Source organism: Vipera berus (assembly GCF_964194415.1).
Source record: "Vipera berus genome assembly, chromosome: Z".
Taxonomy (NCBI): Eukaryota; Metazoa; Chordata; class Lepidosauria; order Squamata; family Viperidae; genus Vipera; species Vipera berus.
In genome coordinates, this window is record NC_138205.1 from 98,923,055 (window position 1) to 98,945,962 (window position 22,908).

The 22,908-nt window shown below is 38.0% G+C and overlaps 1 protein-coding gene across 1 annotated transcript in view; it reads left to right on the top strand.

Moving 5' to 3' along the window:
• THSD7A (thrombospondin type 1 domain containing 7A) overlaps positions 1-22,908 on the top strand; it is a gene marked incomplete at both ends in the record, with an annotated part of 144,441 nt that overhangs the window by 101,517 nt on the left and 20,016 nt on the right. Inside the window, 5 exon segments of the mRNA XM_081346261.1 lie at positions 5,885-6,063; positions 13,502-13,635; positions 14,002-14,155; positions 15,406-15,547; positions 17,781-17,896. Of these exon segments, the coding sequence (XP_081202387.1) occupies positions 5,885-6,063; positions 13,502-13,635; positions 14,002-14,155; positions 15,406-15,547; positions 17,781-17,896 (725 nt within the window).

Below are 22,908 nucleotides of genomic sequence, written 5' to 3' on the forward strand. Positions count from 1 at the left end.
GCTTGTTTTTCTTTGTTTCTGTGGTTGCATATGTACAGTATATTTTCAGCATAAATGTGGAAAGACATTTGCCCAAAGAATGAGAGATGTATGGTAATTCACCAAATGTACGAAATTTAGATCAGAAAGTTCAGAGTTAGATGTACTTTGTACAGCAATAAAAACATAAGCAATTTTGCAGCTGCCCAAATTTATCACGATGTCCAATATAAGCATCATATTACTATTTGATGCTCTAGTGTTCTTTATTATGAAGCCCAATGCTGGTTTGCTTAGGAACCAATCCCAGTCTTAACAGTCTGCATAATCCCTATTTAAACAATCCCTTGATTGAACTATATGGGTTCAAGCTAATGAGAATTGGACCAAAATCTCTGAAACATACCAAAAGGTTTCTGCAGGAGCTTCAAAAAGTCAAGATGGTAGTCACAACCACATGATGAAATCCCTATTCCTTTTTGTGTGTGCATCACAATCCTGCTGTATGCCCTGCTGAAGTTGAAAGGAAGAAAATCAAACTGGACATTTGGGAGTGTTGAGAATTTCCTCTCAAATTCTTTTTGAAGAAGGACAGAAATGGAGAGTTAATTTATTTTAAGGGGAGGTGTGTATGTGTTTCTTTCACTTTTATTTTTAGGAAAAATTGGTCTTGCATACATTTGCCCATAGGATTACAGGGTCTATCCACTTTGTGCAGCTTTTTGACTGTCAGAGATCCATAGAAGATTGTATTGTTACCTAGCAGTCAATTCCTGATAAAAAATACAAGGACAAGAAGTTATGTGTGGAGAGCCTTTTGGAATTTCACTACAAACAAATCATTTTAATTGTTTCAAACAAGGCATTAAAATCTGCCTTTGTCAAGGGCCAAAAGATTTTCTAAACAAATATGAAGGACTCTAGTAAGTAGGATTTGGCCCTGAATTATAAACATGGTTAGCTTGTCACTAAATAAAATGTCAAAACTCAGTATTTAATATGTTATCATTGTTCTTCAAATCTGTTTAATAAGACAGTTTTATGATGATACATTAGAACTGCAACAAAAATTAATATTTATTAGAAGTCATTACAAATCGTAGAATTATTATTTTATTTAGTGTGTGTCTTTTGTCCTTGCCCAGAACATTTGCTGTCATATAGCACTGTCCCATGTTGACTTTTTTAAAAAATGCATTTCTTTACTGCCAGACACCTGGCTTTCTGGCTCCTGATTGCTCTTGTTAATCACAGGACAAAAATAGATCTATGTAATCCTCTCATGAGGAAGGCCTCCTTCTTGAGAAAACAGCAAATCTAGTCATTAGCATGGAAACTTCGTTTGTCCTTTTCTTTTGAGTACTGTATGTGGCCTTGTCTTCCATTTTCCAATCAATGATCAGGTTAATCTAAGTCTGGAATGGCAACACTATGGTAATTAATGCAACAGATGGATCAATTTCTCAACAAGCAAGATAAGCACACAGGGAAAAGAAATACCTGTTGGCAGGTTCTAACTTAGGCACCAGAGAAATGAAAAAGAAGCAGACAAAAAATAGAAAGAAATTTAAAACAGTTGGAAGCTTTGCATAGGAAATGGAGTGGGCTCTGGTCTGTGACAATGTTTGAAGCAAAACATTTGAGATGTATCCTGCAGAGGCTGCGAGACTCAAACAGAACATGTAATGCTTCAGTTAAGCAATTATGTAGAGAGATGCCAAGTCTGTGCAAATTCCTGCTACTGTGTTATGTTGAGCCTTCTTTTTTTTTGAATAGTGCAGATTTAGCTAACACAAATAGGCCTAAGGAGATAATTGATATATACTGATTTTTCAGTCTTCATGGGTATATAGTTTTTCACCTTCATCCTCCTGTAACTTATATACATGGATGGGATTCCATGTATTTCCCCTACAGTCTATTTATTTCAGTTTATAGGAGTAATCATTTAAACCAATGTTTTTGAACCTTGACAACTTTAAGATGTGTTGACGTCAACTCTTAGAATTCCCCAGCCAGCATGTTAGCTGAGGAGATCTGGGAGTTGAGGTCCACCTATCCTAAAGTCACCAAAAGCTGTTCTTATGATTGTAGGTTTGGTATACAGCTCTACAAATTCCACCTGACTACTGTTGGCATATTAGACTATGATCCTGAAGTAAGTAGGGTAGCCTTCCTTTATTAGTACCTTCCATATCTCATGGACTACAAATACCATTTTGTTATATTGCTCCTTTTATAATAAAAGAATAGGTAAGATCTAAGTTCTTTTCTCCCTCCTGAATTTTCTACACCTTGGATTTTACAAAAAAACACCCCAATAATAATAATAATAATAATAATAATAATAATAATAATAATAATAATAATAATAATAATAATAATAAAGGCAGCCGTGTAAGACTTGAAGGCTAGCTAGTCAGATCAATGTAAATGGAACACAGGATTGTGTGAGAAGTGTAAGAAAGATTTGTGTGTGTGTGTGTGTCTGTCTATGTCTTTGAGTCAGTGTTGACTCCGGATGACTACTGGGAGTCTGGGACATGTCCCTACAGTTTTCTTGACAAGATTTTCAGAAATTTGCCTTCAAGTTCACTTTGTGCCCAAGATGCAGTTGAACTCATCATCTCCCTCAGCTTTATGTAGAATATTAGCTTCCAGGGGAAAAATGGATGATGATATGAGATTTATTAATAGTCTCGTAATGAACAGGAAAAGTAAAAACAATTGAAAATAGATTAGCCTATTTAGAATTCAGTTCAGTTTTGACTTCTAGAAGCCCATAGAGATTTTTTTCCATTGCCTTAAGAACAGAAGTGTTCTTGCTGGATTTTTCCAATTGAATTCCTTTTTCGTAGAAGACCTTTGTTTCATAAAATTGGAACTTAAGTGGGTGACCCGCAACATTGTTTTCTATCATCAGCTGCTTCAGGTTTGAAATAGATTATTGTGTACCGGCAGATTAGATGAGCTCTTTGTTAATCTAAGTTAATAATCCTTCTGAATGCCTTTCTCTGGATTTGATCATGATGTTGTTTGGAGGAGTGAGCATCTGTTTCAATTCAAGGCTTCTGGCTGCATTTTCATTCTCTTTCTGCGGTCCTGCTGACCTACAATTACATGTGCCCGCTATCCAGCCCAAGGACGGCCATGCGTCATTTTGTGTTGTTCCCAACCAAGTAGTTGTTAATCAACATTTCTATGCCAGCGGGCCTTTTGAAGGCCATTGAGAAAATTCAGCATTTTTTTCTACAGTCCTTATTCAGACTGATAAAAAGAGAATTTGCTAGTGAAACATATTTTAAAGGAGAAGAAAATTAAAATGACATTCTCATGGGTGGAAGGTGTGTATGTGAACATGCTGCCTTTCTCTGTGCAATATTTTCTCCAGCAATCTGCTGCCTTTCTGCCTTCCCTTGCTTCAGTTAAAGCCGCCAGACTTTTTTAAGAGTAAGAAGTAGGGATAACCTGGGAAGTTTTAAGATTTGTGAAAAGATGCAGCAACAGTAGCATCCAAACTTCCAATAATTAAGTAATTTCAAAAACACCAAGAGAAATCTGAAATAAGATTACTAAACTCTCTGAGACTAAAATAGAAGTTCCCTTCTCATCAGAAGAAAATGTTTCAGAAATTGCAGTGCAAATTTCAGGACTGCTCTAGTTCTTTTACTGCGGTAGCAGGCACCTTAGAGTTTCTACAGAAGTTCTCAAAGAGCAGAGCTTAAATCACATGGGGCATATTTAACATGCATGAATTAACAGCCAAGTGTTAAGAAGTGCAGAATGACATATATTTGCTTCATATTATTTATTTAAGCAATTTTCCAAAGTAGAAAGCAATTTTCATGTCACTTTTCAGAGAGATTTTTTGTGAGATTCAATGAGAAAAACTGCTTCATTGGTTGCCTAAAAGCAGCACCTACGTAGTTAAAATTAAAACTCCTCCTTTTTAAAATAAATAAATAAATACAGGATTTTGTCACATGCTGAATTAAAGCAAGATAGATCCCTGTTCCTTTGATGACAATGTTCATCAGTTGAAATGTCATCAACTAATAAAAGCTGCTCATATGACCATTTGGGCATGTGAAAAGATCATTGAGCACTTCCTAAGGGAAAAAAAAGTAGTGCAGCAGATGATAATTAGATATCTAAACTCTATGGAATAAATTTTCACCCACAAGAAAATTTTGTTATATCTCCTCAACCCAGAGTGCACGTAAAAAGAATTTGAAGCTGGACAGTCCAGTCCATTTTTTCCTCTGCAAATTGATACTCAAAATTTGTTGTTGAATTATTAGTTTATTAATAGACTAATAAACCACATGAGAAGCTAAAAGTGACCATCCTAGAAACCAAGCATATTAAATTGATTTCCAGGGAACAACAATATTTTAAACTTTAGCAAATATTGAAGTTGCCTGGAACATGCTGATACCTCCCTTTGGTTTCTCAGATGTTCACTTTTAGCTACTAATATGGTCCAAAGTAATCATCTGTGCAGGGACACCATACCTACAACAACATATGAGTATAAATGTATACACATTTCTAAAAGGACAAGGATTTAGACTCTCATGATAAAACAGGGTTGTTCTTTGATCATCCTAAGTGCCCAGTGCTTAGCTTAGTAGCAATAGTAATAGCACCTAGACTTATATACTGCTTCACAGTGATTTACAGCCCTCTCTGAGCAGTTTTACAGAGTCAGCATATTTCCCCCAACAATCTGCATCCTCATTTTACCAACCTCAGAAGGATGGAAGGCTGAGTCAACTTGAGCTGGTCAGAATCAAACTTGTGAACTGCTGGCAGCTTGCAGAAGTAGCCTGCAGTACTAAATTCTAACCTCTGCACCAACATGTCTCTAATAGTACTATTAACATCACCTTTAAAATTTTGTCAATTAGAGCAAATCACTTGCTAATCCTTCAAAGGAATTATTCTTCATCTAATACACAGGGTAGATGGCTGTTTATCTGGATGTAGCAGATCAGTCCCTTTTTACAGTTTTAATAGTGCATGCAAAGTGTGAAAACTCACTAGTTTTAAGAGGATTAAGCACATTTAGATAAGTGAGTAGACAAATGCATGTTGTTGATAACCCTCTCTGGAGTGGGAAGAGCAGAGAAGTAGAGCAGCAACCTCACTTGGATGGTATTTTTATTCACATGTAGCTATGGAGAGGAATGGAGGGGGAGTAATGTAATGAGAGGCAGGATGTCAATTACATTCCAGCTGTCAGAAAAACAGAATTGTAGATATTGGAGGAGCAGAAATTCTAATAAGATACCATGCAGGTACCCAGATTTTACTTTGGCATTGTCTCTAGAGGTGTGTATCAGCTTCTCCACTGAATTTTAATAAAGCTTTAATGATGAAGGAATTTCTTCACTAAGAAAGTGCTGTCAAATCAGAGTTTGGATCCTAAAACCAAAGAAGATGGGAATTTTTGACAGCTGTGGTCCCAGCACGTCAGAGGGCATCACACTGGCAAGGCTGCTGTAAACAAACTGTCAATTGGACAGGGTGAAACAATTGTGTATATCCTAGAATTTTAGAATCTGATATCAGCCAATGAAACTGTTCCAAGTTAGATGCAGATCACTAGAAAACATTAGAGAATAAGCTGGGGGTGACCAATTTAGCTGACTATAAGAGGAGCTGGCAAACTTGCAGAGACCAATATCAATTATTAGTCAATGAAATACAAACTTCATGTTCCACAGGAGTATCACTGGCTAAGGTCAATGTCAAAAGAGAGCAGTAACTTTCATGCATGGCTTTTGGGCTTATGGGAAAAACCCACTTGGAAAAAAGAATGTGGGATGAGATGGACAATTAGGTGTGGCCCAGCAGAGCTTTTGGTTTTTGTGAACTTGTGTGTCCATTTCTCTTTACTCAGGTTACATTGAGGAGGCTTGCATCATTCCATGTCCATCAGACTGCAAACTCAGTGAGTGGTCCAATTGGTCTCGCTGTAGCAAATCCTGCGGAAGTGGAGTGAAAGTCAGGTCTAAATGGCTCCGAGAGAAGCCTTACAATGGTGGAAGGCCCTGTCCTAAGCTGGATCATGTGAATCAGGTAAATGAACTCTACCACACCATCATCAGTATTTCCAAGAATGAGACCTGCTTCTCATTAAAATGCCTAGATAAGAACATTTCTTAACCTGGGCAAATTTAAGATGCATGGACTACAGCTTCCAGAATCCTCCAGCCAGTGTGCTAGCTGGGGAATTCTGGAAGTTGAAGTCCACACATCTTAAAGTTGCCGTGGTTGCACCACTATATAGGATCATATTATATTGAGCATCCAATAGAGGACCAATTATTTTTATTGCCTACATCAAGGGTTTCCTTGAATATCTTTCTCTTTTTTTATGTCAACAGAGATAGTATCGTTGGCTTATATTAGAGCTACAAATCATGTAGATTAATCAATGTTTTGCCTAACTGACCAGCTAAAATGATTTCTCTCATAAAGAACAAAACATATACACAAAATATGTCTACTTAATATATAAAATCTGATGATGGTATTCTTCCATTACTCTCACCTCAACGTAAAAATATTTTCTGAGATTATTCTTATGATGCATCATCTAAACATGCCTTCAGTCATCATTGCTGTTGTTCAATACAGATAAAATTAAATAGTGCATTAAAACCTATTATCTAATGATCATTTAATTACATTTAAAACAGGCCTCCTTTGTATCACTTTGCTGCCATTCCAATGAAACATGATTTAATGGGTTTCACAAACCAATTGTCAGAATTTATTTTTATGTGAAATAATGTGTATATATCCATGTAAAAGAGAAAGAGAGAGGAAACCTCACTCCAACACAGCATAGCATTTCCAACATAGAGTTATACTTAATAACTCTAAACTAGATCCTAGTTTAGGTTTCTGTAACAGATATCCTGAGCAATGGTTAAAACGGTAAGCATGGCAATAATGTTTCTCCTCGTGCAAAACAGTTGAATAGGGGAAAACCGTCTCCGTGTATCTTCTCAATCTCCTTTTATATCCATCTTGAATGTTGATTGATTTGCATATTGTTCAACAAGTGAAATGTCCAAGTTTATATTTCCATAAATTCCCTTTCACGTAGGAGAGAGAGATAAACAGAGGAGGCACTGTTAGCCATTCATGTACTTTTGTTGAATGCCTTTGTGTTGACATTTTGCAGGCTGAGAAGGAAATGGCTCCCTGATTTGATTTTCCACTTAAGGGAATGTAATTAGTTCTAGTATAGAAGATAATATTAAATTAATAAAGCAACATTGTAATTGAATGTAATATGAAATACAACTGAATGCGAAAGTTTGAAGCCATCCAAAAGTGAGAGGGTATGGAGACAGAAATATTTTAATAGAATGATTTCAAATATTTTTTTTTACTTTCAAACTGCATGGTTCATATTGAGAATTGACGTATGTGCCAAATATCAAATGAAGATAATATTAAATTATTAATAAAGCAACATTGTAATTGAATGTAATATGAAATACAACTGAATGCGAAAGTTTGAAGCCATCCAAAAGTGAGATGGTATGGAGACAGAAATATTTTAATAGAATGATTTCAAATATTTTTTTTTTTACTTTCAAACTGCATGGTTCATATTGAGAATTGAAGTATGTGCCAAATATCAAATGAAGATAATATTAAATTATTAATAAAGCAACATTGTAATTGAATGTAATATGAAATACAACTGAATGCGAAAGTTTGAAACCATCCAAAAGTGAGATGGTATGGAGACAGAAATATTTTAATAGAATGATTTCAAATATTTTTTTTTACTTTCAAACTGCATGGTTCATATTGAGAATTGAAGCATGTGCCAAATATCAAATGCACCAGATATCAAAGTAATGAACAATTAGATGGGCACATATTGAAGCTTCTAAGGTTTATTTCTACAACACTACTGCTCTCTTGTGGCAGAACACTATATTGCTTATTATAAATTTAGATTTAATTTTTTTTATTAGAAAAGTTCATTCCTATTAGCCTTTGTAAACTTAATGCCTTCCAAATTTCATTTTACTTCAATTCTCAAACAATATTAGAGTTGAATTAGAATTTTAGATAGATCAATAGATCTAGAGAGTATCTAAAGACTGGTCCAGATACATATTTCAGTCTCTCATTGTTCTAATGTTTAAGTGTTTCCCCAGAGTATATACTTAAATATCTGAAAGTTGCAATTTTATTCCTGTTATTTTATAATAATTGTTTATAGTTTATATTGATAATGTACCATTTAGTGAAACTAATGCAAGATGGAATTCAAAACAGAATTTAGCAAGGAAATGGTTACAGGCATCTTTGGATCAAAAGGATACTTAAGTGAAATGAATGAAGAATCAAGATCTGTCTTTCTCAAACTTGGCACTTTAGGCTGGGTAGATTTCAACTCCCAGCCAGCTATGCTAGCTGCCTCATGCCAGCAGGGTAATTCTGGGATGTGAAGTCCATACAGCTTAAAGTACCAAGGTTGAGAAACACTGATTTAGTGAATGAGGGTCAACACATCCCCACACAGATTCATCAACTAGTGTGTTCAGTGAGAAGACCCAGGACAGTGGCTACAATGAAGAACAGTGGAAATGTTTCTCTAAATCAGTTACACAAATGTATGTAGCTTTCCAAGGATGTAAAAGACTTTTAAGTTTCACTTATGGATGGAAAAAGAAATATAGACATAGCACAAACCCCAGCAGGTCTATGCAGGATACCTTTCATGTGTATATCCTATTACCTTTTTCTATAGCAATAAATCACACAAAGAAATTGCTGCTGGTTCTGTAGCTGCAACAAAATATTTAAAAAGATCTGTCCAAATCATGAGAAAGTCAGATGATTGTGTATCTACTGCACTGCAGTGTCCAGAGATCTTGAATGCTTAGATTATTTGTTAAAGTCTCTTTTTGTTAAGTCTGTAATTATTCTCTAACTTGTGGCAGAGCCAGGCTGCAGAGAAAATACAATTAACTTGTCCTACCTCGAATTGAAAAAAATCAACTTGTATACAAGCCTGTGATTGTACTGAAAACAGTGCACAGAGACTGTAACATTCTTTGAAAGAGAAAAGTCAGGATTAAAAGATGATATCTGGCTAAAGAGCAATTTTGATTGAGTTATACATTCGTTAGGAACTTTAATTTTTATGCCTCTAACATGTTACTGATTTAGCCCAAGAAAGTTGGTGAGTCTAACTGTACAGTGGTAAAAAGCAAAGGAAAAGCAATATACAGCAATGAGCATTTTTTTTAGCATTTAGAGAGTTTTATTTTATTACTGATAGATTTCTGAAAAGAAACAGATTTATAGCCAGTTGTAATCAAATCTGAAGACTGTTTTATTATTATTATTATTATTATTATTATTATTATTATTATTATTATTATTATTATTATTATTATTATTAAATTTATTTATTGCCGCCCATCTCACTGTGGGGCTATTCTGAGCAATTTACAACAGTAGAATGTAAAATGATAAAAATATAAGTAAAACAATGAAAAAAAAGAAAAAGAAAGGAAGAAAGAGAAAGAAAGAAAGAAAGAAAGAAAGAAAGAAAGAAAGAAAGAAAGAAAGAAAGAAAGAAAGAAAGAAAGAAAGAAAGAAAGAACAGCAATATAAATTAAAAGCCGGGTGGGAAGAGAGAAGAATGCTGGGGCGGGGACAGGGAGGTTTGCTAATCAATCTATGGTAATAGCCACCTCCAGTGTGATATTCCCCCATTGGGTCCCCAGGCAAACTGGCAGTACAAGTTCTTCAGACTCTTACAGAGGGACAGGAAGATGGGAGGTAGACTTCGCCCCAGGGGGAAGCATGTTTCAGAGGGCCAGTGCTGAGGAAGAGAAAGCTCTTCTCCTGAATCCCACCAGAGTTCCTTGACTGAAGGGATTCTCAGAAGGTGTCCTCCACTTGCACAAGTGGGACAGGCTTCTCCTAGAGGGATGAGGTGGTTCATTAAGTAACCTGGATTCATGCCAAGGAAGGCTTTAAAGATCATAACCAACACCTTGAATTGATCCGGAAGCAAACCAATAGCAGTGTAAAATGGGCCACTCCAGGTGGATTCAAAGCCTGAGCAGGCTGTTGCAGTCTGCGCCTGCTGAAACTTCTGAACGTACTTCAAGGGTATCCAAAACTGTTAGTTGCTGTTTTTGGACATTTGCAATCCATATTTTTTCCCCTAAAGCTTTTCAAAATCATGTTATTCATGCCTTTCTATTTTCTCAAGCGTGAAATCTTTTCACAATATAGACCAGAGGTGGGGAACTATGGCGCCTTTATGACTTGTGGATTTCAACTTCCAGAATTCCTGGAAGTTGAAGTCCACAGGTTATAAAAGGGCCATAATTCCTCACCTCTGGTATAGATGCAGAACAGACTTTAGGGAGAGAAAGGAGAATCAAAAAGGGAAGATGACAGCCACAGCCATGTGTTGAAACCTTGCCCCTTTTACATATGGCGACCTTCTTGACTTTTTTTTTTTTTGCCCTCACCCTCCAAATCTGATGCGCTTCAGGATGCTGGGAGAGCAGTTTCCATGATCGCACAAATTAGTGAGGTGGAATCTAACATAAATGCAGGGCAACAGGTTCAAAAAAGAAGATGTGGTTTTGGAATATGAAACAGATAACTTTTACAAAAACACGTTTATTCCATAATATTTCAACATGTATTAGAAAAATATTTTTGGAGCTGTAACTTACTGTGCTCTTCTGTTATTGAGGGGTTTTTTTTCATGGAGCATAGCAAATAAAAAAGTCTCCAAAAACATTCCTGCCTTCTGTTAAAATGCAGTTGGAAATGTTCTTAGCCTTTGAGAGCACCTTTTGTCTGAAAGTTAATTATGTTACAAGCCAAAAGAAGGAGATAGCTGGAAAAATAGTGTAACCATATCACTTTTCACCCAATGCAAGTAGTCCTCGATTACAATGGTTCATTTAGTGACCATTCAAAGTTACAACCGCACTGACCAAAGTGACATATAACCATTTTTCACACTTAAGACCATTACAGAATCCCCAAGGTCACATGATCAAAATTCAGTCTCTTGGCAATTGACTCATACTTATGATGGTTGCAGTGTCCCGGGGACATGTGGTCCCCTTTTGCAATCTTCTGACAAGCAAAATCAATGGGAAAGCCAGAGTCACTTAACAACTGTGTTACTAGCTTAACAACTGCAATGAATCACTTAAGAACTGAGGCAAGAAAATTTATAAAATGGGGCAAAATTCATTTAACAACTTTCTCACTTAGCAACAGAAATTTTGGACTAAAATGAGATCATAAGTTAAGGTCTACTTGTACTTCGAAAAGGTAGCACAGTTCAATATAAAGTGACATAAGCAAAAACAACAAAACTAAATGTGTTCAGTTTACCACTCTGAAGTAACTGCCTTTTTGTAAATTTGCTTTGCTTCCTAACTATTTTTTTATTTACCTTGCTCATTCCCTTGTGCTCATCGTCAACACCTGATCCAGGCTCAGGTAAGAGGCTGTGAAACTAATGCAAAACCCACGCATGATTCTGGATCAGATTTAATTACTGTGTGCAGTGTTTGTCTTTTGCTTTAGCTTCTCTATCTGAATGCTAATTTAAAATACTTCTGTGTTTATATTAGTCACTTTTACTAGGCAGAAATTGGAAGGCAAAAAGCAATCATATAACTGGGATGAAAAATTGGTTGCACTGTTATTATTAATCATTACTGCCTTTGATAGATGAAGATGATCCATGAGGAACCCATTGAGGAAGGCTCTAATGCAGGGGTCTCCAACTTGGAAATTTTTAAGACTCGTGGATTTCAATTCCCAGAATTCTTCAGCTATCAATGCTGGCTGGGGAATCCTTGGATGTGAAACCCACAAGTCTTAAAGTTTGACAACTCTAAGACTTGTGGGCTTCAAATCCAAGAATATGGAGACCCCTGCTCTAATAGCCCTGTGTCCTTCCTACTCAAATAACTAATTTTGGTATATAAGATTTAAAATGAAAAATGTCACTTTAACAAGATGACCTAATCAGTCACACCCACTCTTCACTCAGAACAGACTAGAAGGAGTTGCTGATAACACTGTTTAGTACAAGCACAATTATTTATCTGTTCTAAAAGGCCAGGAAAGTTGGTAGGTCTGCGTCATACGGGGCCCTTTGTATGCAACCAAGGATGTTTTCATCTCTTTGCAGCTGGCCTCTATTTCCTATTTCACTTATCCCAATTGTACCTGTTTAAAAATACTAGTTATGGTGGCAAAACATGTATATTGGATTTCTTCTGACTGGTGAGAACAAAACAAAATAAAAATACTACCCAATTCATACTGTTACATCCAACCAGATCTTAAAGGAAGGATCACATTCTCATTTCCATTAGTCAATAGCTAATTTAAGTGCAATCTCTATACTAGGGGCCCCCCAACCTCCGGTCCATCAACCAGCAGAGGCCGCGGCATATCAGAAACCGGGCTGCGCAAAGAAGCAAAGCCCCATTTGTGGGATACAGGCAGCATGTGAAACCACGCCTGCTTCAGTCCTGCTCCAGGAAAAACCTCTCTCCACAGAATTGGTCCCTGATGCCCAAAAGGTTGGGGACTGCCGATCTATACCAAATCAGAGTTTTTTAAATCCAAGGCCATGTGGAAACATTGTAGTTATGACCTTGAATCAGTCCAAGGTTACATAAAAATCCCTATCCCATTGATTTAACGATAGGAATAATGGTACTCAACAGAATAGTGATGATGAAAACTTGATCTCAGTGGGTTTTATCCCTGTAATCCCTACTATTCCATGTTTTGTCAAAGTAATGATTTACATATTCAAGTAAATCATGGTTTCACAAACAGAAGGCGCAACATGATTTTTAATAGGATGTTGAGCAGTCATTTACCAAAAAATTAAATGCCAAGATTTCTGCTAAGAACAGTAAGTCCTCATTCAAGTAAAAATCTTATGGGTTTGTAAGTGGCTGAAGGTAAATGTAGGTGCTGAGCAACTAAAAGTGGAATAATAAATGAATACTAAATAAATGTGAGACATCTTGCTAGAAATCCTATGATTCATTCCAGTAGATTCTGTGTTCCTTTAACTGTACAAGGTGAAAAAGGAACAAAAGATACTGAAATCTTGTTGTTGTTGCCCAACATGATGGCTCACTTGGTGCATCTAAAAGAAATGGGTCAATGCATTTAGGAAATCCAGAGTTGAGAAGGATTGTAAGAAAGGTAAGAAATTGGTTTCAGAAAAGTGAAGTGAAACAAATTCAGAAACAGAAAGAGTGAATGGCTTGAAATTCCCCCATCTGCAACCTAATCAACAAATACAAGCATTGTTGGATTGCTATGCACACCTATGCTTGCTTGCTGATGTTGCCATGCATGCCTTGTAACTTTGAATAAATGATAGTTACAATATTGTTCCAGTTCTCCCTGCCTTTATCCTTCTCTACAAGAAGCAAGCTGATTTTCTGTCTCTGCATTCCAGGTCTATGAAGTGGTCCCTTGCCATAGTGACTGTGGTCAGTATATAGGAATCACTGAACCCTGGAGTGTCTGCAAAGTGACTAATGTGGACTTAAAAGAGAATTGTGGAGTGGGTGTGCAAACCAGAAAAGTGAGGTAAGTTAAACTTTTATTACATTGGTTATTTTGGAGGAAAGAGCAATTTCCTTCTGCAAGGTTTGGCATGCTTATTTAAATAGACTGGTTTGTTAAGGCTATGTAATAATAAGAAAGCTTTCAGTGGTCAGAGAATTTTTATGGATTTCCCACTACAGGCAGGATCATCATGTAAGGTTCTCTTTGAAGCTATGCCACTGCATAGAAAACTTTTTGATTAACTCAGATACATATTGCTTTTTTATTTTTATTTTCCCCTTAATTCAATGCTGGCCTTTCTACATAGAAAGGATCTAAATATAGTGTATAATTACTTTCAGCTGCATAATTTTACATCTATTACATCTAAGGGCTTTGCCTTTCCAGATGCATGCAAAACACAGTGGATGGTCCTTCAGATATTGTGGAAGACTATCTGTGTGATCAAGAAGAAATGCCAATTGGTGCTAGAAAATGCACACTGCCATGTCCAGAAGACTGTGTAATATCTGAGTGGGGCCAGTGGTCTAGGTGCTCCTTGGTAAGGCAACTATTATTTTAAATATATAATGATGAAATTTAAGAAAGTAAAGACTTTTTTGTCCAACCAAATCAAAATTGACCAAGATACTTTCTTCTGAAATGCCTAGCCAGTAACTTAGCTAGATATTTCTGTGTATAACTTACCTTTCTATCAAGCCATAGAGTCAAACCATCTAATATTTGATTATCATCTCTGAAAGTAGGGGGATTTTTTTTATATATTACCTGCTTCCTGTTCCTTTTAAACTAAAGATGCTAGAGGTTGTATATCTTGAGTAATTTGTCTGTCAATTGCTCTACCATCTTTTCCCACTTGGGGTAAACAACTCCAGGTTGGTTATCTCACTTTTAGAGTGCTGGAAATGTTTGTAACACAGAGTAATTCTTGTTAGTACAATTTGACACTAAAAATTGTTAACAGTGAATTCTCATCTCAGGTTGTATATATGAATATGATATATTTCTGTATTCTGCATACCCCCCTCACCTACGCTAGCGCTGCAGCTATGGGGTGTGAAAATGGACCACCACCACCATGCTGCTAGGTGCAAAAATGGATGCTGTCATGCTGCGGGGTGCGGAAATGGGCCGCCACCATGCCACGGGGTACAAAAACAGGGTACTGCCGCACCACAGGGTGCAAACACGGGCTGCTGCTGTGCTGCAAGGCACAAAAATGGCCACCGCTGTGTCACGGGGTACAGAAACAAAGCACTGCACCACACAAAAATGGGGCAGGGCTAGTAAGCATCATGCAGCAACTAGCCCTGCCCTGTTTGCAGCGTGTGCATGCTCGTGACTCTATGCATGCGCGCACACAGACTCATGTAAAATGCTTCCCCCTCCCTTTTCCTCCAGTCTACCAAACGACAAATGTTGGGGACCCCTGTTCCAGGTCATTGATAACAACCTAACTAAAATATCATTAATTTAATTCAGGCATTCAGCTTATTAATCAGAACAATATACTTATTGAATTATATTTTCAAGAAATATAAGTATTTAAAGTATACACTAAAGTATTTAAATGTTATATTTAAGCAGATCACTCTTAACATTATTATGCTCACAATAACTCTGAAAGAGGTCAGATTTTTTTTAATGATTATGAGTCCTAAATCAGTTAATAAGTTTCCTAAGAGAGTGTGCATTTTGAGCCCAATTCTTTTAAGTACTTTGGCCTTAAAGAATTTGTGTTAAGGATGTTACTTTGATCAAAGTAAAAGGATGTTTGGTTTCTTTTCTCAGCCCTGTAATGGAAGCAGTGTGAGGGAACGCTCAGCCAAGATCTTAAGACTGCCCCAGGAAGGAAAGGCCTGTCCTTCTACAATGGAGACAGAGCCTTGTCATCTGAACAAAAACTGCTATCACTATGATTACAATGTGACAGGTACAGATGCTGATTGAGTACTTGTAGCTGACAAGTGCAGCCTGAAAGAAAATATAGGTAGTCATCGATTTACGGCCACAATCAAGCCCAAAATTTCTGTTGCTAAGTGAGACATTTGTTAAGTGAGTTTTGTCCCATTTCATGACCTTTCTTGCCTCCGCTGTTAAGTGAATCACTGCAGTTGGTAAGTTAGTAACCCTGTTGTTAAGTAAATCTGGCTTCTCCGTTGACTTTGCTTGTCAGAAGGTTGTAAAAGGTGATAATATGATCTTGGGGCATAGCAATGGTCATAAATACGAACTAGTTATGAAGCATCTGAATTTTGATCACATGATCATGGGGATGCTTCATAGATCATAACTATGAAATAAACAGCCATAAGTCACTTTTTTCAGTGCTATTGTAACTTTGAACAATCACTAAATGAACTGCTGTAAGTCAAGGACTACTTGTATTGCAGCTTGCCAGACACGTTCTCTTTTCAAATAGCCAAACATACCACCTTCCCTGATTTTCTATCCTGATACTTTTCCATTACATCTCCCACCTCCAAATTACCCTACTATTCTGTGTCTGGTAAGTAGATCATTCATTCTGCAATAAAACTATTTGGACTCTCTCCCCCCACCCCCACCCCCCAAAATGTACATTTGATGATCTTCCTCCATACAAAAGTAGTCCTTGACTTACCACAGTTGGGCCCAGAATTTGTTGCAATTCATTGCAGTCATAAGTCACGTCAAAACTGAATTTGCTACAATTTTTATGGCAATTGTTAAGGGAATCCAGCTTCCCCAGTGGGGTTTATTTTATTTTTTTGCTGGGTTGTTTTTTTGTTTTTGTGTTTTTGAAATCAGCAAAAAAGGCCACAAATCGCAATTGTGATCAGGACACTGAAATGAGTCATAAATGCTAGCCAGTTTGCCAGGTTTCTGAATTGTAATCGTGTGACCAGGAGGGATGGAATGGCTGTAAGTGTGAGTACAGGTCATAAGTCACTTTTTTTCTAAGCAGTTGTAACTTTGAATCATTGTTAAATGAATGGTCATAAATCAAAGACTATCTCTTGACTTAATGTTAGATTAGTTGGTTATTTCCACAAATTTTGAAGCTCTCCCAAACTTTCCTGACCTTCCTTTTTGTATCTGCATAGTTTTATTTGGGATTTTGAATTCACAGATTTTATTTTATTTATTTTTTATTTTAATTCCATTTATATCCCGCCCTTCTCCGAAGACTCAGGGCGGCTTACAAGCTTAGCAGTAGCCTTCATTCTATGTATATGCCTGCTTATTAGGGCTTTCACACACACCCCCAAGCGGCATTATTACAAAGTCAGCTTAATTGCCCCCAACAATCTGGGTCCTCATTTTACCTACCTCGGAAGGATGGAAGGCTGAGTCAACCTTGAGCCTGGTGGGATGCGAACCTGCACTAATTGCAGGCAGCTGGTGTTACTTAAGGAGGCATTAGCCCACTGCTCCACCAAGGCTCTCTTGGTGAGAACAAAGTTCACTATCAGAATGTAGGATACCTTTTCCCATTTTCTTTGTCTGACCTTTGAGAGTCAAAAACAAACATTGCTGAGGTTCCCAACTTTTTTCCTGCTAAGAACCTTGCTGAGCTTAGAAAAGTATGCTTAGAACCACAGCCCCGAGAAATAGGGTGTGCCTAGGTCAGGGGTAGGCAGCCTTGGCTCTTTTATGACTCATGGACTTCAGCTATGCTGGCTCAGGAATGCTGGGAGTTGAAGTCGATGAGTCATAAAAGACCCAAGGTTGCCTACCCCCTGGCCTAGGTTGATGACATGTGTGGAGTCAGAACCAAATTTGAATTATACAGTATCTAATGTAATTAAATGTAGATAATAGTTGCCCTGTGTTTTCTATAATTTACTCTCCTACTAAAATTATAATGGTCTCTGAAGTTGTGCTCTTCTGGATTTGGCTACTATTTTATGCACTCTTACAAGGTGATCAATGTGATGAAGCTAGCATGCACAGAATTATCTATTTGAGTGGCTGGTTCAGTGTATATTAATTCCATTGCTATGTTTATCACTTGTTGTGTTCTTAGGAGGCTGACATAAGAAATCCACTGTAAGTCATCTGAATCTTTTAAAAATGAAAGAAAATACGAATGTGGGGGGAGGACAGGTGACTGCATTTTGTTGCCTTTTGATACAACACACAGGAGATCTTTGCCACTTTCCTTTTCTCCCCTTCCTTTCAAGACTGGAGCACTTGCCAGCTAAGTGAGAAAGCTGTTTGTGGCATTGGGATCAAAACAAGAATGCTTGATTGTGTTCGCAGCGATGGCAAGTCAGTTGACCTGTTGTATTGTGAGAAGGTAGGTGAATGTTTTTCCTTGTTTTGTGGTTGAAAACCATCAACCATAAAGCTTTCTCTTTGGTGCACACGATCAGTCTTGTGACAGATGCTTCTCAAAGCTATTCAGGAACTGCTATGTAGCCCTAAATGAATTTTTGCCAAGATCGGTGATTTTGTCATTTAATTCTCTCCTTTTGCTTAAGTGAGTGGTCACTAAGGTATGCTATTTTCCCCCCTCTTCTGAAATAAATGGTTTGGGAACAATAAGCCACCAAGGTGAATAAGTATAATAAATCTTAACTGGAATAGCTCTCATTGTCCTAATTTGGAGTGATTCTTTTGTAACAGTTTGATCTTCTGCCAAAGTGCATTTCTCTTTTTCTCTCTCTCTCTGACTCTGTCTTTTCAGATTTCATTTCCCCAGTTGTAAGTTGTTTGGCCCTTTTGTAGATTGAAAAAAAAATGCCTGCACAAATGCATTTTAATATATCTAAATGACAGCATTTATTAAATTATTTTCATGTTGATTGACTTAGCAAACTTATATATGCCTATCTCACCAAAATTGACTAGGCAGCTTACCGACATTGAATAAAATGCAGCATAAAACATTAAAACAATAAATATAGATCTTAAATTTAAAAATATCTGTGGAAGGTGTTAATTTGTAATTAGAATGTAAGGTGTGTGTGTGTGTGTCTGTGTGTCTGTGTGTCTCTGTGTGTAGCTGGTTAGGACATTAATTAGAAGTCTTAGGTAAAATAATCATTATACAACTATTGAGTAGGTTCTGCTCAATCAAGGCTGGAAAGAGAACAAACAATTTACCACAGCCGCAAAGATGTGAAAGGAAAGGTCTAAAATTTAACTATGAAGCAAAATATGGGGCTTAATTTCAGCATTCTGCAAGAGGCAGATCATTTGTGTATATATGGCTTCTACCTCATTTGCAAGAAAGGAATAAATACGTAACCATGTTGTGTCTGTGAACTTCTGCTGGAAGCAAGTCCCCTGAAGTGGAATGTATAGAGGGCTAAGATTTATTGCTGTGCTTGGCATGAAATCTAATAGCATATGTCTCCAAACAATATTGTCTCCAAACAATAATTTACATTGTATTATTTTATATTGTTTATTTAATGAGACAGGATTCAATGTATACCTCTTAACATGGCTGTTTGGAAAGCATGAGTGCTTTTTCTGAAATTGATAGGAATGGTGGAATTAATTAAGTGGGAAACCTGAATAATCATCCCCTCCCATTAAAAAAACAATCTTTGCATCAACTACTAGAATACGTAGGATCGAGCCATTTTGTTTAGCTCCCGTTATAATTTAGGACCATTGTTTTAACATTCAGCTCTTTATTCTTTTCTACTATTTATTCTCTGGTGCATATTTTTCCCTTCACACAGTTGTAAGCAAGACATCAGGAAATCTATTTTTTTTTTTTGCACAAAATACCTACTGTTTGAATGTAATAGAACAATTAAAGTATAGTTCTAGAGACTTCCTGTTCCTGTTTTCTAGCGAGCAGTCTGAAGATTCAGAATGCCGAACTCTTTGGCTGGAATTTCTTTTTGTTGGGGACCCTAAGGGGCCAGAACCCACCCTGAAGGGGTGGAATGAAGGAAGGAAATCCCAGGGACTTAGGAAAGATGGCGGTCTCTCCGAACAGTCCAGGAGAAGCCTCCCAGAAACCAGCAGAAGAAAGGGCTGACTAACTGTATGTTCAGCCATAGTTGGAAACAACAGAAGTCATAAGCTTTTAAATTAAGCGGATTTGAAACAGCATGCTTGAATCTTGGTAAGAATATTGATTTTCTCTATCCTACTTATTTTCCTGAAGAAGAAAGTCCCCAAAATAAGAGATCTCCGAAGAAGGAAAGGGAGAGGGGGATTCTGCTCCCTCCCTTTTGGTTATCGGAAGCAGCAAAACTCACCTTTAGAGAGAGAGAGAAAAGACCAGAAAGACCTGCAAAATGAGCAAACGCTGACACCTGCTGGTGGGTGAGGATTTTTTTTTCTCTGACCCTCAAAGTTTTTAGAAAATGCAGCTGTGTAAACCATGAATCAACTTATTTCCAACTTAATTTCACTCCAAGAAATTTCCCAGGAACATACAGTAGAGGTGACTGAACAAAATTCCGAGGATAGAGTCTTAAAGATGGAACCATATAAAATGATCACTTCACAAAAGGAAACATATGATAATCAGCAACAATTTCAAAGGACAATGACTTTAAACTACAAGGAAATGCAGAATAACCTTGAGAGCATGAATCAACTTATTTTCAACTTAATTTCACTCCAAGAAATTTCCCAGGAAAATACAGTAGAGATGACTGAACATAATTCTGAGGATAGAGACTTGAAGATGGAACCATATAAAATAAAAAATCATTATTTAATCCAAATGGGAAATATTTCAACACGTCCAAGCAACTTTGAAGACAAGGAAAATAATGAGAAAAAATTCTTTACAAGGAAACAAATGATGCAGCAAAACATACTGATTAAGAAAGGCAACGGCCAGAGAAAAAAGACTAAAATAGAAATCCAGAAAATAGATGAACTTATCAGAGGGAATATTTAAAAAAGAAACATTTGTTTGAATATGGCTAAAGAAATGGAAAAACTTTGAAATATATTACTCTTAGAGGGATGATTTTTTTCTTTTTTTCTTAACTAATATAATATGGTTTTTTTCTTTCTGTTAAAAAAAGTTGAAATGATTTAAACAAAAGCAAATGTTTTAGTTATTTAAATGTGACGATAAGTAAAACAAAAAATGTGTTGTGAATGAGAGTTAAAGGATTAGATGAGTAGAACTATTGAATGGAATGTTTAGGGTAACTCGCTCCCTTCTTAAAGAGGAGGTGAGGGAGGACCCCTTACAGGGATGGGCCGAGGAGTTTAGTCATCATCTGACAGACAAAATCGCTCAGATCTGAGCCGGCTTAGACTCTGACTGGGCGGAGTCTGATGTGGAGGAATCGGACGGTCTTGAGCATGTTATCTGGACTGAGTTTGATCCTGTTTCCCCTGATGATGTGGACAGGATTATGGGGAAGCTGAGCTCCACCACCTGTTTGTTGGACCCGTGCCCCTCCTGGCTGGTTTATGCAAGTCAGGAGGAGACACGAGACTGGTTCCAGGCAGTAATAACTGCTTCCTTGAAGGAGGGTATCTTCCCCACTGCCTTGAAGGAGGCAGTGGTGAGACCCCTCCTCAAGAAGCCTGCCCTGGACCCGGCTGTTTTAAATAACTATCATCCGGTCTCCAACCTTCGCTTTCTCGCGAAGGTTGTTGAGATTATGGTGGCGCATCAGCTTCCTCTGTTCCTGGAGGAAACTGATTATCTGGACCCATACCAATCGGGTTTCAGGCCCGGTCACAGCACGGAGACAGCATTGGTCGCGCTGGTGAATGATCTCTGGCGGGCTCGGGACAGGGGTTGTTTCTCTGTCCTAGTCCTATTAGACCTCTCAGTGGCTTTTGATACCATCGACCATGGTATCCTACTGCGGCGTCTCAGGGGGTTGGGAGTGGGAGGTACTGTTTTACGGTGGTTCTCCTATCTCCTGGGCTGCTCGCAGTCGGTGTTGACGGGAGGGCAGAGATCCGCCCCGAGGCCTCTTGTTTATGGAGTTCCTCAGGGGTCGGTTCTCTCTCCACTCCTGTTCAACATCTATATGAAGCCACTGGGCAAGATCATTCGTGGTTTCGGGGTGGGGTATCATCAGTATGCTGATGATACCCAACTTTTTTTCTCCACCCTGAACCAACCCAGTGATGCCCTCACCGTGATGTCCCGTTGCCTGGAGGTGGTCCAGGTCTGGATGGGGAGAAACAGGCTTCGTCTCAATCCTGCCAAGACTGAGTGGCTGTGCATACCGGCATCTCGGGTTAACCAGACTATTCCATCTTTAATGATGGGGGGTGAGGTGTTACCCCCCGTTGATAGGGCTCGCAACTTGGGCGTCCTCCTGGATTCACAGCTCAATTTTGAAGATCACATAGGAGCCGTGACCAGAGGGGCTTTTTCCCAGATTTGCCTGGTGTGCCAGTTGCGACCCTATCTGGACCGAGATACCCTACGCAGTCACCCATGTGCTCATGACCTCCCGGTTAGACTACTGCAACGCTCTCTATATGGGGCTGCCCTCGAGGACCACCCGGAGGCTTCAGCTGGTGCAGAATGCTGCTGTGCAAGTTGTGATGGGAGTTTCCCGATACTCCTATGTAACACCTCTACTCCGCAAGCTGCATTGGCTTCTGGTTGCCCTCTGGGTGAGATTCAAGGTGCTGGTGATGACCTATAAAGCCCTAAATGGCTTGGGTCCGGGGTATTTGAGGGAACACCTGCTGCCGGCATCAGGTTCCCTTCGTCCTGTGCGCTCCCACATGGAGGGCCTTCTCAGGGTGCCACCAGTAAAAGACTACCGGCGGATGACACCCAGGGGGAGGGCCTTCTCAGTGGGTGCCCCTGCCCTTTGGAACCAGCTGCCCGTGAAGCTTAGGACTGCCCCTGACCTTCGGTCATTCCGCCGGGACCTGAAGACCTGGATCTTTGAGCTTTCCGGCCCAGGCTGAGAGTTTTTAATTGGGGTTTTATATTTTTCAGGGATCAAATTTAATTATTTTTAATTGTTTTTAACTTTTGTATTGTATTGACATTTTTAAATACTTTGTAAACCACCCTGAGTCCTACGGGAAAAGGGCAGTATATAAATTCAATAAACTTAAACTTAAACTTTAAATAGATTAAATACATTCTTAGCTATGGTCAAAAAGAATAAGAAATTGAGGAAATAAATATATATTAAATTAGGAGGGATACATATTTTAAGTTGTATGTTATTTTTTGTATCTCGGTGCTCTTGTCTCTTTCTTGTTTTCCTTTTCTTTCTTTTCTTCTTTTTTGTCTCTCTCCTCTTTTCTTTTCTCTTTCTACTTTTTTACTTATTGATTAAGAAATATAAAAGCATGAGAGGGCTTATATGGAAAAAACAGAATTAAATCCACCAA